This window comes from Typopeltis vanoorti, chromosome 16 (genome assembly GCF_054136105.1).
Source record: "Typopeltis vanoorti isolate ZY-2024b chromosome 16, IOZ_Tvanoo_1.0, whole genome shotgun sequence".
NCBI lineage: Eukaryota > Metazoa > Arthropoda > Arachnida > Uropygi > Thelyphonidae > Typopeltis > Typopeltis vanoorti.
In genome coordinates this window covers 25,430,005-25,442,824 of record NC_143564.1, presented here as the reverse complement: position 1 = coordinate 25,442,824, position 12,820 = coordinate 25,430,005, and the positions used below count along the sequence as shown (strand labels likewise).

General features: G+C 34.8%; 1 protein-coding gene across 1 annotated transcript in view; it reads left to right on the top strand.

Moving 5' to 3' along the window:
- Dhc98D (Dynein heavy chain at 89D) overlaps positions 1-12,820 on the top strand; it is a 1,285,966-nt gene that overhangs the window by 552,262 nt on the left and 720,884 nt on the right. The window contains exon 31 of the mRNA XM_090406627.1: positions 5,241-5,387. Coding sequence (XP_090262753.1) covers positions 5,241-5,387 — 147 coding nt within the window. The remainder of the gene's footprint in view (positions 1-5,240; positions 5,388-12,820) is intronic.

The window sequence follows — 12,820 nt, the reverse complement described above, 5'->3', positions numbered from 1 at the left end:
ATGAGGGGAATTAAGCATGAAATCTGGAAGAAGAAGAAGAGGCACTTTAGAGGCAGAACAAGATGAATAATGGTAATAATCAGTTGCATGAAGAGGATAAAGAGCAGGCCTGGAGAGTAACTAACTTGCTAAGGACAGCAGAAATGCTGTATGAGCAGAAATGAGCAAATTAAGCCAAAGAAAGATAGTTGTGGCATGTGATAGATAGAAAGAAGAAGGATTATGGCACAATGATGTTAATTGGCGAAAACGGTAGATTGGTAACTGCTGCAGAGGACATATACTTGGAGTACTCAGTGAACAGTTCATAAGGGTGTTTCATCCTCAGAGTAAAATCAGGAGAAGTTCAAGTGTATAGAATAAAATGAAAGAAGAATTATATGTGAATGAGCAAGAGGTATGTGAGGAGTTAAGTAAGCTAGATGTCAGTAAGATAATGAGGCATGATGGCATAACACCACATGTCTTAAGGGAATATTCAAGGGCATTAGTATCAACTTGGAGCCACCAGTTCAACAACATCCTTGCAACAGCACAAATCCCAAAGGAGTGAAAGGTAAAATTGTTCCATTTCACAAAGGTAGTTATAAGGCCAAGTCTACAAATTATATGCCGACCTGCATATCTGGAGGGGTAGTTAAGGTATTGGAGAGGTTGGTGAGAGCTAGGATATGAAGGTGGGTTGATAACTGTGGTATTTTTGTACTTGTCAGCATAGGTTTGTTAAAGGGAGTTCATGTTTCACCATCTTGCTTGTGTACTATAAGAAGATGATGAATATTGGATAACGAGATGCTTGTTACAGTGATATACTTAGATTTTGCAAAGACTTTTGATAGATTTCCATACCACCAGTTGGTAACTAAACTGGAGCAGATGAAGATGAATGATACAGTAATGGGTTGGACAGACATTTGACTCTCAGCTTGATATGAACAAGTTGGGAGTGCTGTATATCAGAAGAGGAAAGTCACTAATAGTGTATAAGTATGCCCACCGTTTGTAGGTCTCTCCTTGGCATTTTGCCAAGAATAGTCAATTCATGCTGAAGGGGAGAAAGAAATGAAGGATGTATGAATTGGTCCCCAACATGTGAAATCACGTGCTTTCTTGTCTGTCGTTGTACTAGTATATAGTAGCTTGATTTTTGTTGTCACTTTTTTGCATTATTTTTTTATTATTAATTTGTATGATGGATCCAGTACAGTCAACAAGTTCTGTTGTTAAACGTTTCAGTAGCTCTTGCAAAAGAATATTGAATAATGTGCTGACATTCTGTGAAAAAGAATCATCAGAAGGCCATCTCCTTGTTCCCCTTTCTCAAGTCATAAAATGTGCAAATGCAATTGCAGGCGTATCGGGGTCGACTGTTAAAAGAATTCGTAGGGAATCAAAAGGTGAAGGTAAGCCAAAATTTAAATCTCCTAAAAAAAAGTGCTCGAGAAAGAAAACCATCGAAACCGTAGCTTTGAATGATTTTGATGTAGACGTTATAAGAAGAACTATTCACGAATTTTACATGGTCGAGAAAAGTGTGCCAACTGTTCCGAAATTGATTCTTGTGCTTAAAGAAAAATTTAATTTTCCTTGGAAAAGAGAAACTTTAAGGAAAATAATTCATGAAATCGGATTTTGTTTTAAAAAGTCCCAGAATAAAAGGAAACTTATCATGGAGCGAAGTGACAGTGTTTTATCAAGAACGCAGTATTTGAGAGCAATAAGACGTTTCAAGGAGAAGAAAAGACCGATTGTGTATCTAGATGAAACTTGGATTGATAGTAATTTAACTTATGGAAAATGTTGGCAGTCTAAAGAAGAATGTGGAGTGCTACAAACCAGAAATGCTTCGTAGCGCATAATAATTTTGTGTGTGGGTGGAGAAATGGTTTCTTTATCGAATTCAAACTTACTATACAAAGCCAATTCAACTACTGGAGATTACCATGGGCAAATGAATTCTATGATCTTCGAAAAGTGGGCAGAAGAAAAACTGATTCCAAACCTTCCTAAAAATGCTGTTGTTATAATTGATAACCCTTCATATCACTCTATTCGATTAAACAAAGTTCCAAATTGGTCTAATAAGAAGCAAGTTCTTATGGATTGGCTCTCTGCAAATAACATTTCTCATTCCCCAGATATGCAAAAAATTGAATTGTTTAATTTGGTCAAAAGATACTCGCCCACAACTAAACTATTTAAATTCGACACGATGCTCAAAGAGCATGAATTTCTAGCTTTGAGGCTACCACCATATCATTGCGATATTAATGCTATTGAGTATATTTGGGAAGAAGTGAAAAGTTTCATTCTCCATCACAATGTAACTGGGGACATTGACATGTCGAAACTTTTTAAGCTTTCAGAACAGGCGATTGAAAGTATTACATTTCAAAAGTGGGGAAAATATTGCTTTCATGTCACCTCATTGGAAAATATGTATTGGGACAGAGACAGAATTATCGAAGAATTATGCAAACCTTTGGTGATCAGTTTAAGTCTAAGTGATGGTGATTCGGACATCAATTAAGATGACTCTGAAGATTAAAAGGAGTTGAAAATGGTATTTTTTTCCAACATTTTTTTTGCATGGGTTTATTAAAAGAGTCACAACAAGTCATAAATAATTAATCAGTTTAGGACAGGGGGTCGTCAAACTTATTTGACTGTTGACCCCTTCAAGAGTTTCTTGACTTTTCATCGGCTCCCTCTATTTTACTATTATGTAATTATGACAAGACAAGCAAAAAAGACACTTATGTGAGTTTTTAGATTGTTTATTTTATAGTTACAGTGTTTCTTGTATGTATAATATAGTATATATTATTATATTGGCTTAATGTCAAAGGGATACGTTTTTGTTTTTGACGTCTTTATTAACATTAATATTTGATAGGAGGGATAAATAATATATAAAATATAAAATTTAATTTAGATAATAAAATAATAATAATGCAATCTTCCTATAGGTAAATATAGGATGTACCACGGGCAGGAACCACGGACATCCGTTTATTGGTAAATACATTATTTTGGCCTACGTGATTGGCCTCTGTAACTGTTTTCATGACCTTGCTCCATCTTACAGGTTCTATTCATGTCACTATTTCCACGATTCACTCTTAATTGCATTGTCATTCAGGATGGAGGTAATCCAAGTTAACCGAATTAAATATTACCCATATAATGATGTCTTATATTTTTCTATCAACCCCTGAGCCTGAATCGACCCCTAACAATGTTATATCGACCCCTGGGGGTTGATATCAACCACTTTGGTGACCACTGGTTTAGGATATTAAAGTGTTTCAGTTCTCTCAACTGTAAGTTTAGAATATCTAAGTTCATTTGAAAAAATTTCTGTTTTTCTGTAATTATTTTTATTTTATAGAAAACTTTCTTAAAATAAACTTAGTTAAATTTTTGTTTTATGCTATACCTTTTTTAATTTTATTAATACTCTATGTACATTTTTCCAACTATTATACAAGCAAAATAGTTACACTTTAAAAACAGCAATGTTCGTAAAAGAAAAGCTAAATTTTCCGACCTGTAATAATAAACAAACTAATCCCAGAAGACAGATTGATTACCCTATTATCGGAATGGATTCTCCTTTTTCTGACATGCCCAGAAGTGTCGAAGGATCTCTGATCGGTGGGCGAACTATACTAATGTATTGCAGAGGGGGGGGGGGGTTCTGTTTTCGGACCATTGTTATTTATCTTCTATACTAATGATATTGGAGTGGATTTTTTTTTTTTTTTTTTTAATGTTGAGCCCATTCATGAGAGGTTGATTGATCAACCTATAGTACATTAGTACCATGTATGGGTAATGGTAACTGGTAAATAGTAACATCTGACTATTTGCAGATGATGCAAAATTAGAAAGAGTGATGAGGAATCAAGCAGATGTTGTGGCTATATAGGCTTGAATAGATTGAATGAGTGGGCAACTATATGGAAATGTAAATTTGGTGTTGTAAAATGTAAGAGTATCAAATTTGGTAGGCCACAATGGGATGCAAAGTATATTCTTGGTAGAGAAATTTCAGAGGAAGTTGAGGAGACAAGAGCCCTTGGGATTGAGGCAATAATATGGAAGACCTTTATTTCCAAAAATGAAGAATTTATGGTTTTATTATATAAGGGCTTGATCAGCAATATGGATTATTCTGCACAGATTTGGTCTCCTGGTTTGTATGATGATGATGAGGATGTAATTATTATTATTATTCAGGCCTCCATGGAGTCAAAAGACCCATAGTGGGAAGTCCTTTCTAAGAAACACTAGTCTATCAAGACTCATTGAGGGAGGAAAATGTCTCCTTCCCACTGACCAAGCGAAAAAACTCCCCATTGTCAACCCTGTAACCACCTCTCAACAGTTTAAAAGTCTCAATCACATTACCTCTCCTTCTTCTATCCACCAAACTCTGCAGTCCAAGCTCCCTCAGCCGATCCTCATAACAAACATTATGAATGATTTATTATGAGGATGAAAGGGTCCAGAGAAGAGTCACAAAGATGGTCAGTGGTCTTTGGAATGTGGAGTATGAGGACAGATTCAGAGAATATAAATTGCAAAGTCTCTTGAATAGAAGAAGGAGGAGAGATATGATTGAGACATATAAGCTAGTCAGGGATTTGTTATCAGGTTGACATAGAGAAAATTTTACATAGAATTGGAGGCGGTTGTAGAACAAGAGACCATCATGGAAAGTGTATAAGGAGGGTTTGAGCAGAAGATTCTTTGCATGGAGAGTGGTTGGTGAGTGTAGTTCATTACTTGAGCGTGCTGTGAATGTAGATACATTGAATCAGTTAAAGCCACAGTTGGATGAGCATTGTGTGCAATAGTGTGTGTACCTCCTACAATGAGACTCAGATGTTAATAATAATAATAATTGTATTTTGAATAGAAATTTTAATTGCTGAGTAATATGATTTGTACACTGTGCATATGTGCAAGTGAATAGAAATGTATAGACAATGTCATAACTTATATGTATACAGTGGCTGCAAAAACCAAGTAAAAGTGAATTCATGTAAATCAGAATTATCTGTATATCAGTTTATGTTATAATAATCTGATTTTGGTACTGAAATTGTGGTATACTGATTTTGGTACTGAAATTTTCTGTGGTATAATAAGAGTTAAAATAAGAATAAAACATTCAAATCTGTGACTGAAAGTGATTTTTCCAAGTATATATTTTCTATTTTTTCTGACTTTAGGTATTAGCCAAAAAAATGACTGTACTATATAAATTATCAAGAGAACAACTTTCAAAACAGTATCATTATGATTTTGGACTTCGTGCACTTAAGTCAGTTTTAGTGATGGCAGGAGACTTAAAAAGAAAATCTCCAGAGCTTAAGGAGGTATTTATTATCATTAGTATTAGTAATAGCATCAGTTGTAGTACTAGTAATAATACTATTATTATATACAATTTTTATGTAGACCACATTTTTTTATGGAAATCAAGAAATTACTGATATATCATCTTTCCTGTTTCTCTCTGCATCTTTGATCACTGTAATTTTACTTTATTTTTATTGTATTCTCTCTTTTCAAAATCAGCAAGTGAGCACTTGCCAAAATTCAGCAGAATTTTGGCAAGATTTTCAAAAGTGAGAATATGCAATGAGAGATGATATGAAAGAGTTAATGGAGCAATTGAAAAAATAAAGAAAGAAAGAAAGGGATAAGATAGTGAGTCTGCTGACACAGTATGATAGTAATCAGTTGAGAAGAAAGGCCATGATTGCAAATGAGTTAACAAGAAGATTATACAGGAGAAGTTTTGGGCAGATTATAGATATCTGGAATGAATTTTTTGAAGAAACAAACTTTTATATACCTGGTTGATTGCATTTGAAAGTTTTGGATGATTTGAATTGGGTCGCTTCAGGATCGAAGTCAAATAACTCGCAGTAAACCTTCACATCACCTTTGAGGAATGTGGAGAACCAACTGGTGCTTCTGACCTAATGTCCGGTCCTCACCTTCATATGGTACATCCCTTTAGTAGGAATTCACAAGGTACTGAAAAAACGAGGATGTAAATTTTGGGCTTAGCCAACCAAATTTTACTTTCTATTGGTTTAAATCATAAATACATAGTCCACACGGTTAGCCTAGTGGCTTTGCGCTTTGCAACCATATGCCTGGGGAAGGAGTGTCCTAGGTTGGATTCCCGTCAACGATGTGAGGAGCTTAAGGCTCTTCCTCAGCCATAGCCAAGTTAGCCGGTCTTGGGCAGGACAGCAGGGTTTTTCCCACCAGTTTTTCTGGGATTTTTCATCCTGCAAGCAGGCAAACCGGCCCCATGAACACACACGGATTACAGTCAGGAATATTGACCCAGCCAGGTCTGCTGGGTTAGTATTCCAGATCAGACCTAGCTGGGTCTGATTCGTCAGCGTTCCGAGCCCAGATAAAATTTGGGGGACTAAGATGGTGCCATACCTCCCATAAAAGAGATTCACAGCCACTGTATCATCATATGAAAATTATAATTATTACAAATACATATGATCTGGACTCCAGAAATTCACTCACCACAGGCAAGTTATCAGAAACAAGTGGCAAATGAATTTTCAGTTCTCATTCTAAATCCATTCAAAATATATTATTTTCTTTGCATAATTGAAATTTTTTTTCTCATTTTAAAACATTATCTTATTCACTGTCTAGTTTTTAATTGTGAGTGGGTACTAACAAATTCATTAAAGAAGTTTTATTTGATCTGGGATCTTTAATTTGAGCACTGTAATGCTTACTTTTAAAACATCACAAAAACACTTGCAGTTTTATGTTTTTGTCATTTTTCTCTAAAAGGCATAACATAAACAAGTCATCTTCATTTTCTTCCATTCTTTTATCTACTTTAAGGTTCAGAACTTTATTTTTGTTTCTATTTGAAAGAACTGTTTGTTTTATCATAGTAATTAAAACTCATCCTGCACATATCTTCTTCCCTCAACAACAGTTGTTCTGCCATCATTGTCATAACATAACAAGACTTCATAAATATCCACAATCGAGTTTCAAAAATCCTTTAATTTATCTCACAGCAATATTATAGTGTTATATTCACTCCATTCTCTACTACACGGCACACTTCCAGTTTTGGTTTCAGTCATGGAGCGAGAAAAATATGTCTCCATAATTAATTGGACATGGGAGATGAAAACACAGTAGTATACTTAGACTTTTCAAAGGTTTTTGATAGTTTACCACATGATAAGTTGATAGTCAAATTAGAGCAGATGGGAATAGACTAGTGCATTGGATTGGAGATTGGCTGTTTGATAGGTATAAACAAGTTGTGTATGGGGGAGCAATATTCCAGAGGAGGAAAGTCACCAGTGGTGTGCCACAGGATTGGTTTTAGGGCCATTGTTGTTTAACCTGTATGTTAATGATATTGGGGAAGATTTGAGTGTGGATATACAGTTGTTTGCAGATGATGCAAAGTTGGGATGAACTATGAATAGAAGAGCAGATGTTGCAGCCTTACAAGACTTAAATAGACTGAGTGAATGTGCATGGGAGTTGGATAACCAGTTCAGTATTGCAAAATATAAGATTTTAAAATTTGGAAAACAAAGTTGGGATGTAGAATTTACTCGCGATGGGGATATATTGTTGGAGGTGGAGGAAATAAGTGATCTTGGGCTGATGGTGGATAAGGATCTAAAATTTAGTGGATATATTACAAATTGTGACATACAACAAATTCTGGGAATGATGCAGAGAGAAGTAAGGAGATTTCTGGTTCTATTGTATAAGGCTCTGATTAGATTAGGCCACATATGGAGTACTGTGCACAGATTTGGTCACCTGGTTTTCAAAAGGATGAAGAGATGTTGGATAGGATCCAGAGGCAATTGACTAAAGTAGTTTCTGATCTCTGGAATATTGAATATGAAGAAGGGTTGAGAAGCAATTTACAGAGTCTAGTGGATAGGAGGAAGAAGGGTGATATGATAGAGATGTACAAGTTGGTAAAGGGAATTGTTACAGGATTGACATCGAAGAAGTTTACATAAAATGGTTTGAGATTGAGTTGAGAACAAGAGGTTAACCCTAGAAGCTGTATGAGAGGGTGTGAGAGAAGGGGAGTGAAAAGTTTTTTTCATTGAGAGTTGTGAATGATTGAAATGCATTGCCTCAGAGCATGGTGTCTGCAGAGAATTTAAATGTGTTTATGGTATGGTATAATGAAATGTGTCTGTATTACAAAAGGGACCTCCTAGGTAAGTCTTGTTCCATGGGGTCTTAGGATAATAATAATAATAATAATAGTTATAGCACTTTACTTGAAAACAGTAAATATCACATATTTCAGGTGTACAAGAAAATAAGTAAGTTTTTCATTGCCAAACAAGCAAGTTTTTCATATCATGAATATATTTGAATTAAATTAGTTATCATTTCCAATAAATAAATTTTTAATCAAATGATTTCTCCTATTTAGTTCCACAACATTACACTATAAATTAGAGATACCAAGAAATTACTGTATCTTTCTGGGTATAATACAATACTTTTTTCTAAAATTTTTAGACCAATAATTGGGGGTGTATAATATTAATTTCTGTGTATAATACAATACTTTTTTCTAAAATTTTTAGACCAATAATTGGGGGGTCGTCTTATACATGGGGGTTAGCCAGTTGAGAGCCCTGCAGTTGCCATGGCAAAACTGCCAGTACCTTGTCTCCATGAACAGGTTTCCGCCAATCACTAGCCTTTGTTAACTTTGTCGATTGATGTCATTAACAGCTGATTCTGAATAAACCAATCAGAACTCTGAAAGCATTCGTATGTCTGCAACTCGTTGGCACAGTAAGTTAATGGATTAACAATATTTTGAGCACCAGCTCATAAATGGGCTGGTGCTCAAAATAAAAAATGTCAGAAAATAAAAAACGATTGTCATATTCTTCAAAGTTCAAGTTAAGTCATCAATTACACAAACGAACATGGAAATAAAGCTTCAGAGAGACAGTTTGGACTTTCTCCCACTGAGTGTATGATTAGATAGTGGAGAAAACAGGAAGAACAACTACTCAAGATGGCAAAAAAGAAGAGGGCCTTAAGAGAAAAACCAGCAAAATGGCCAAACTTGGAGCAGAGGCTTAAGACTTGGATTATGGAGCAGCACCAGAGTGGGATATGTGTGTTAACCAAGTTTCAATATGAGGCAAAAAGAAACAAGAGAATTTGCAAGAGAAATGAACATTGTTGATTTCACAGGAAAGGCAAAATGGTGTTTCAACTTCATGAGGAGAGAAGGGCCATGAGAACATGAACCAAGTTAGTCCAGAAAATGCATCTTAGTATGTATCTTTAAAATATTACCTAATTACTAAATATCCTCTGAATATTTAAAAAAATATCAAATGTGTTCTGTTTTATGTTTAAAATATTGATTTCTTAATTTTGGGTTCGAACAAGTAGGGTTTGTCTCATGCAAATAAGACAAATACAGTATGTATTTGTCTTATTTGCATAAATAAGACAAAAAATACAGTATGTATTTGGTTTAATCCTTTATTCAAGTGTAAGCAAACAAAGTTTGCATCAGAAGTATTTTCAGATGCAAACTTTTAAAATGACCGTGTTCACATTTTTCATAAAAATGGAGAAAAACGAGTTTCGTGCAGTGATGAAACACTTTTATTTGAAGAAGTGGATGGCCGTGTAGATCAAAGCCGAGTTACATGCAGTTCATGGGGACTCTGCACCAGCATTAAAGACTATTTATTTTTGGAGATAAATGAATTTAAACATGGTCATACGTCTATCGAAGATAAGTGCACTCCGGTCTCCCAACTGAGGTTACTACGAAGGAAATGATTGACAAAATCCATGGTATTGTTATGGAAGACCGCTGAGTGAAAGTGCGTGAGATTGCTGAGATTATAGGCATCTCAATTGAATGGGTGTGTAATATCTTGCACGAAAAATTGCACATGAGAAAGATATGTGTGTGTGATGGGTGCCGCGATTGTTGACTGTCAATCAAAAACACACATACATTTCAACGCAGTGTTTGGCAATGTTTAATCGCAATTCACAGAATACTTTGCATCGATTCGTGACTGTAGATGAAACTTGGATCCACCACTACACACCTGAGCCCAATCAGCAGTCAAAACAGTGGACAATGCCTGGTGAAAGAGCACCGAAAAAAGCGAAGACTGTTTTGTCAGCTGGGAAGGTGATGGCCACTGTTTTTTGGGATTCCCAAGGAATTATCATGATAGACTATTTGGAAAAGGGTAAGACAATAACAGGAGTCTATTATGCATCATGTTGAACTGTTTAAAAGAAGAACTGAAGAAAAAATGGCCATGATTGGCACACAGAAAAGTACTCTTTCATCAAGACAATTCACCTTCCCACGCATCGGATGTTGCAATGACAAAATTGCTTGAATTTAGGTTCGAATTGGTTCCACGTTCACTGTATTCTCCGGACTTGGCCCCGTGTGACTGTTTCTTGTTCCCAAACTTAAAAATTTGACTCGGTGGGAAAAAAGTTTCTTCGAACAAGGATATCAATGACTATTTTGTACAATTTGAGAAATCCTACTTTTTAAAAGGGGTGAAAATATTTGAAACATGCTGTACCAAATGTGTAGACCTCGATGGAGACTATGATAAGAAATAAAGGTGATTTTTTCCAAAAATATGTATTTAACTTATTTTTTTACCAAACTTTTAAACAACCCTCGTACATGTCTGCAAGGAGATTTGCTTTGTATTATGGGATAGTAAGGCAAGCGATGTGAAGTCTTTGCTTCCCTATACGAGTTGCCCCAGTCCTGTAAATACTTCAGGCGCAAACTTTGTTTGCTTACACTTGGATAAAGGATTAAACCAAGTATATAATTTCTTGGTATCTTTAATTTATAGTATAACCAAGTGAAAAAATTTCAAACAACATTACACTAATCACGATATATATTTTAAAAAAGAAACAGTTGTACTTTTCTCACAATATAATTTCATTAACAAAATAAACTGGTAATTATAAACACAAATTAAAGTTGTCAGAATTTAATTAAATACTGCACTACATCAATATTTCTTATTCTTCCAATACCTTTACCCCTTGATTAGGTGCACAATTGTAATATAGCATTGTCCTAATTTTATTTACACAGCTCATAACTTGTGTTAAGTTAGATGTAAGTAAATACTTGAATTCTTTGCATAATGAAAAGGCTTTTTAATACTGCTCTTTGAAAAAAAAATACAATTATCTTGCAAAGGCAAGTCAAAGACCAAATCATGTGAGTAGTTAGTCTTTCCTATTAAATTATTATTTATGGATAATTTATATTTATTTGCCCTTCATTATGAACAATAAATGAAAGAAAACACATACTGAGTTGTGATGAGCTGTACTGTATTGTAGTTTGCATTTTAAACCAACATTGAAGGAAAGATGTGTAATGTATAGTGAAAATTAAAGAATATATTACTTTGCTTTGTCAACATAACAATTATTTATTATTTAAAAACATAAAAAAAAACTGTAACAATACTTATACAATGTAGACCAATACCTTGGGTGAGTATAATTTTTGTGTGGCTAGTAGATTTAAATTGTATTTCTGGAGCCCAGCATATGATGGTACAATGTAATGGATTTCATGCCAGCTGGGGCATTGCCTGGTTTAACAAGGGTTTAACCAGGCAATGATTATTTTTGTCAGGGAACCAAGGCAGAAAGTTAGCTATTTTACTGAAACAAACTCCAGTATATCATCTAGAGCAGTGGTTCCCAACCTGTGCTCCGTGGAACCCTGAGGGCTCCAGTTGCACTTCCCAGGGGCTCCACGGCCTCTCCAGGGAAATAAAATAAATAAAAATTGAATGAAATTAAAGAATAAGAAACAAAAAGTAGAATCAATCACTTCACAGTGAATTTTCATAGCTATAACATTGTGATTTCTTAGCGATTCTTCTGCGAGTTTTCTGTGCGTTTGACCTCTTTGTGAGTGTTTAGTTGTGTAGTTAGTAAGTGTTCATTAATAAAGGGTGTGTTTTGTTCTACTCGTTGCCTACTGTTGCACTGTAGTTAGTAAAATTAAATAGGAATTGTCTTCTATAATGAATAATAAAAATTTTGAATAACGAGTAATGAACGAATATGTATTTGAATTGAATTGGATGTAATGATTAAATTGGAGGAACTGAGTTTATTGTATGGACTTAAGGGGCTCCACCATAGAAATTGATTCTAAAAAAGGGCTCCACGAGTCAAAAAGGTTGGGAACCACTGATCTAAAGGAAGAAGAATAACCCAGTGTCAGAAGAACTGAAGGTAGAAACCATCAGTATAATGAATATTAATAGAAGGGAAATCAAACTTGCAGAAGAACTGGGAAAAGTACCATATGGACATAACTATCATTATTGATACAAAGCAGATAAAAACAGCTGAGAACTTGCTAAATATTAAGTATAGGATGTTATATTCAGGCAATAATAATCATGGAAAGGAAGAATCAGCAATAGCATTCAATGCCAAACATGAGGATAAACTTCTTGATTAGATGGCAGTTTCAAGTAGAGTTATGAAACTTTTCTATGCCTATCTTCCACAGAAATTTCTCCTAAGGAAGAAGTGGAGGAATTTTTTGAGTCATTGAAGCAGGCAGTTGACTTAAAGAAAATGGAAAAAGGTTCCTGTTGGAGATCTAAATGGCAAAGTAGGAATAATTTACTTGGAATATAGGAACAATTTGAGAAAATTTGGAGCAAAGGGCAAGGTTAATGATAATGGTATC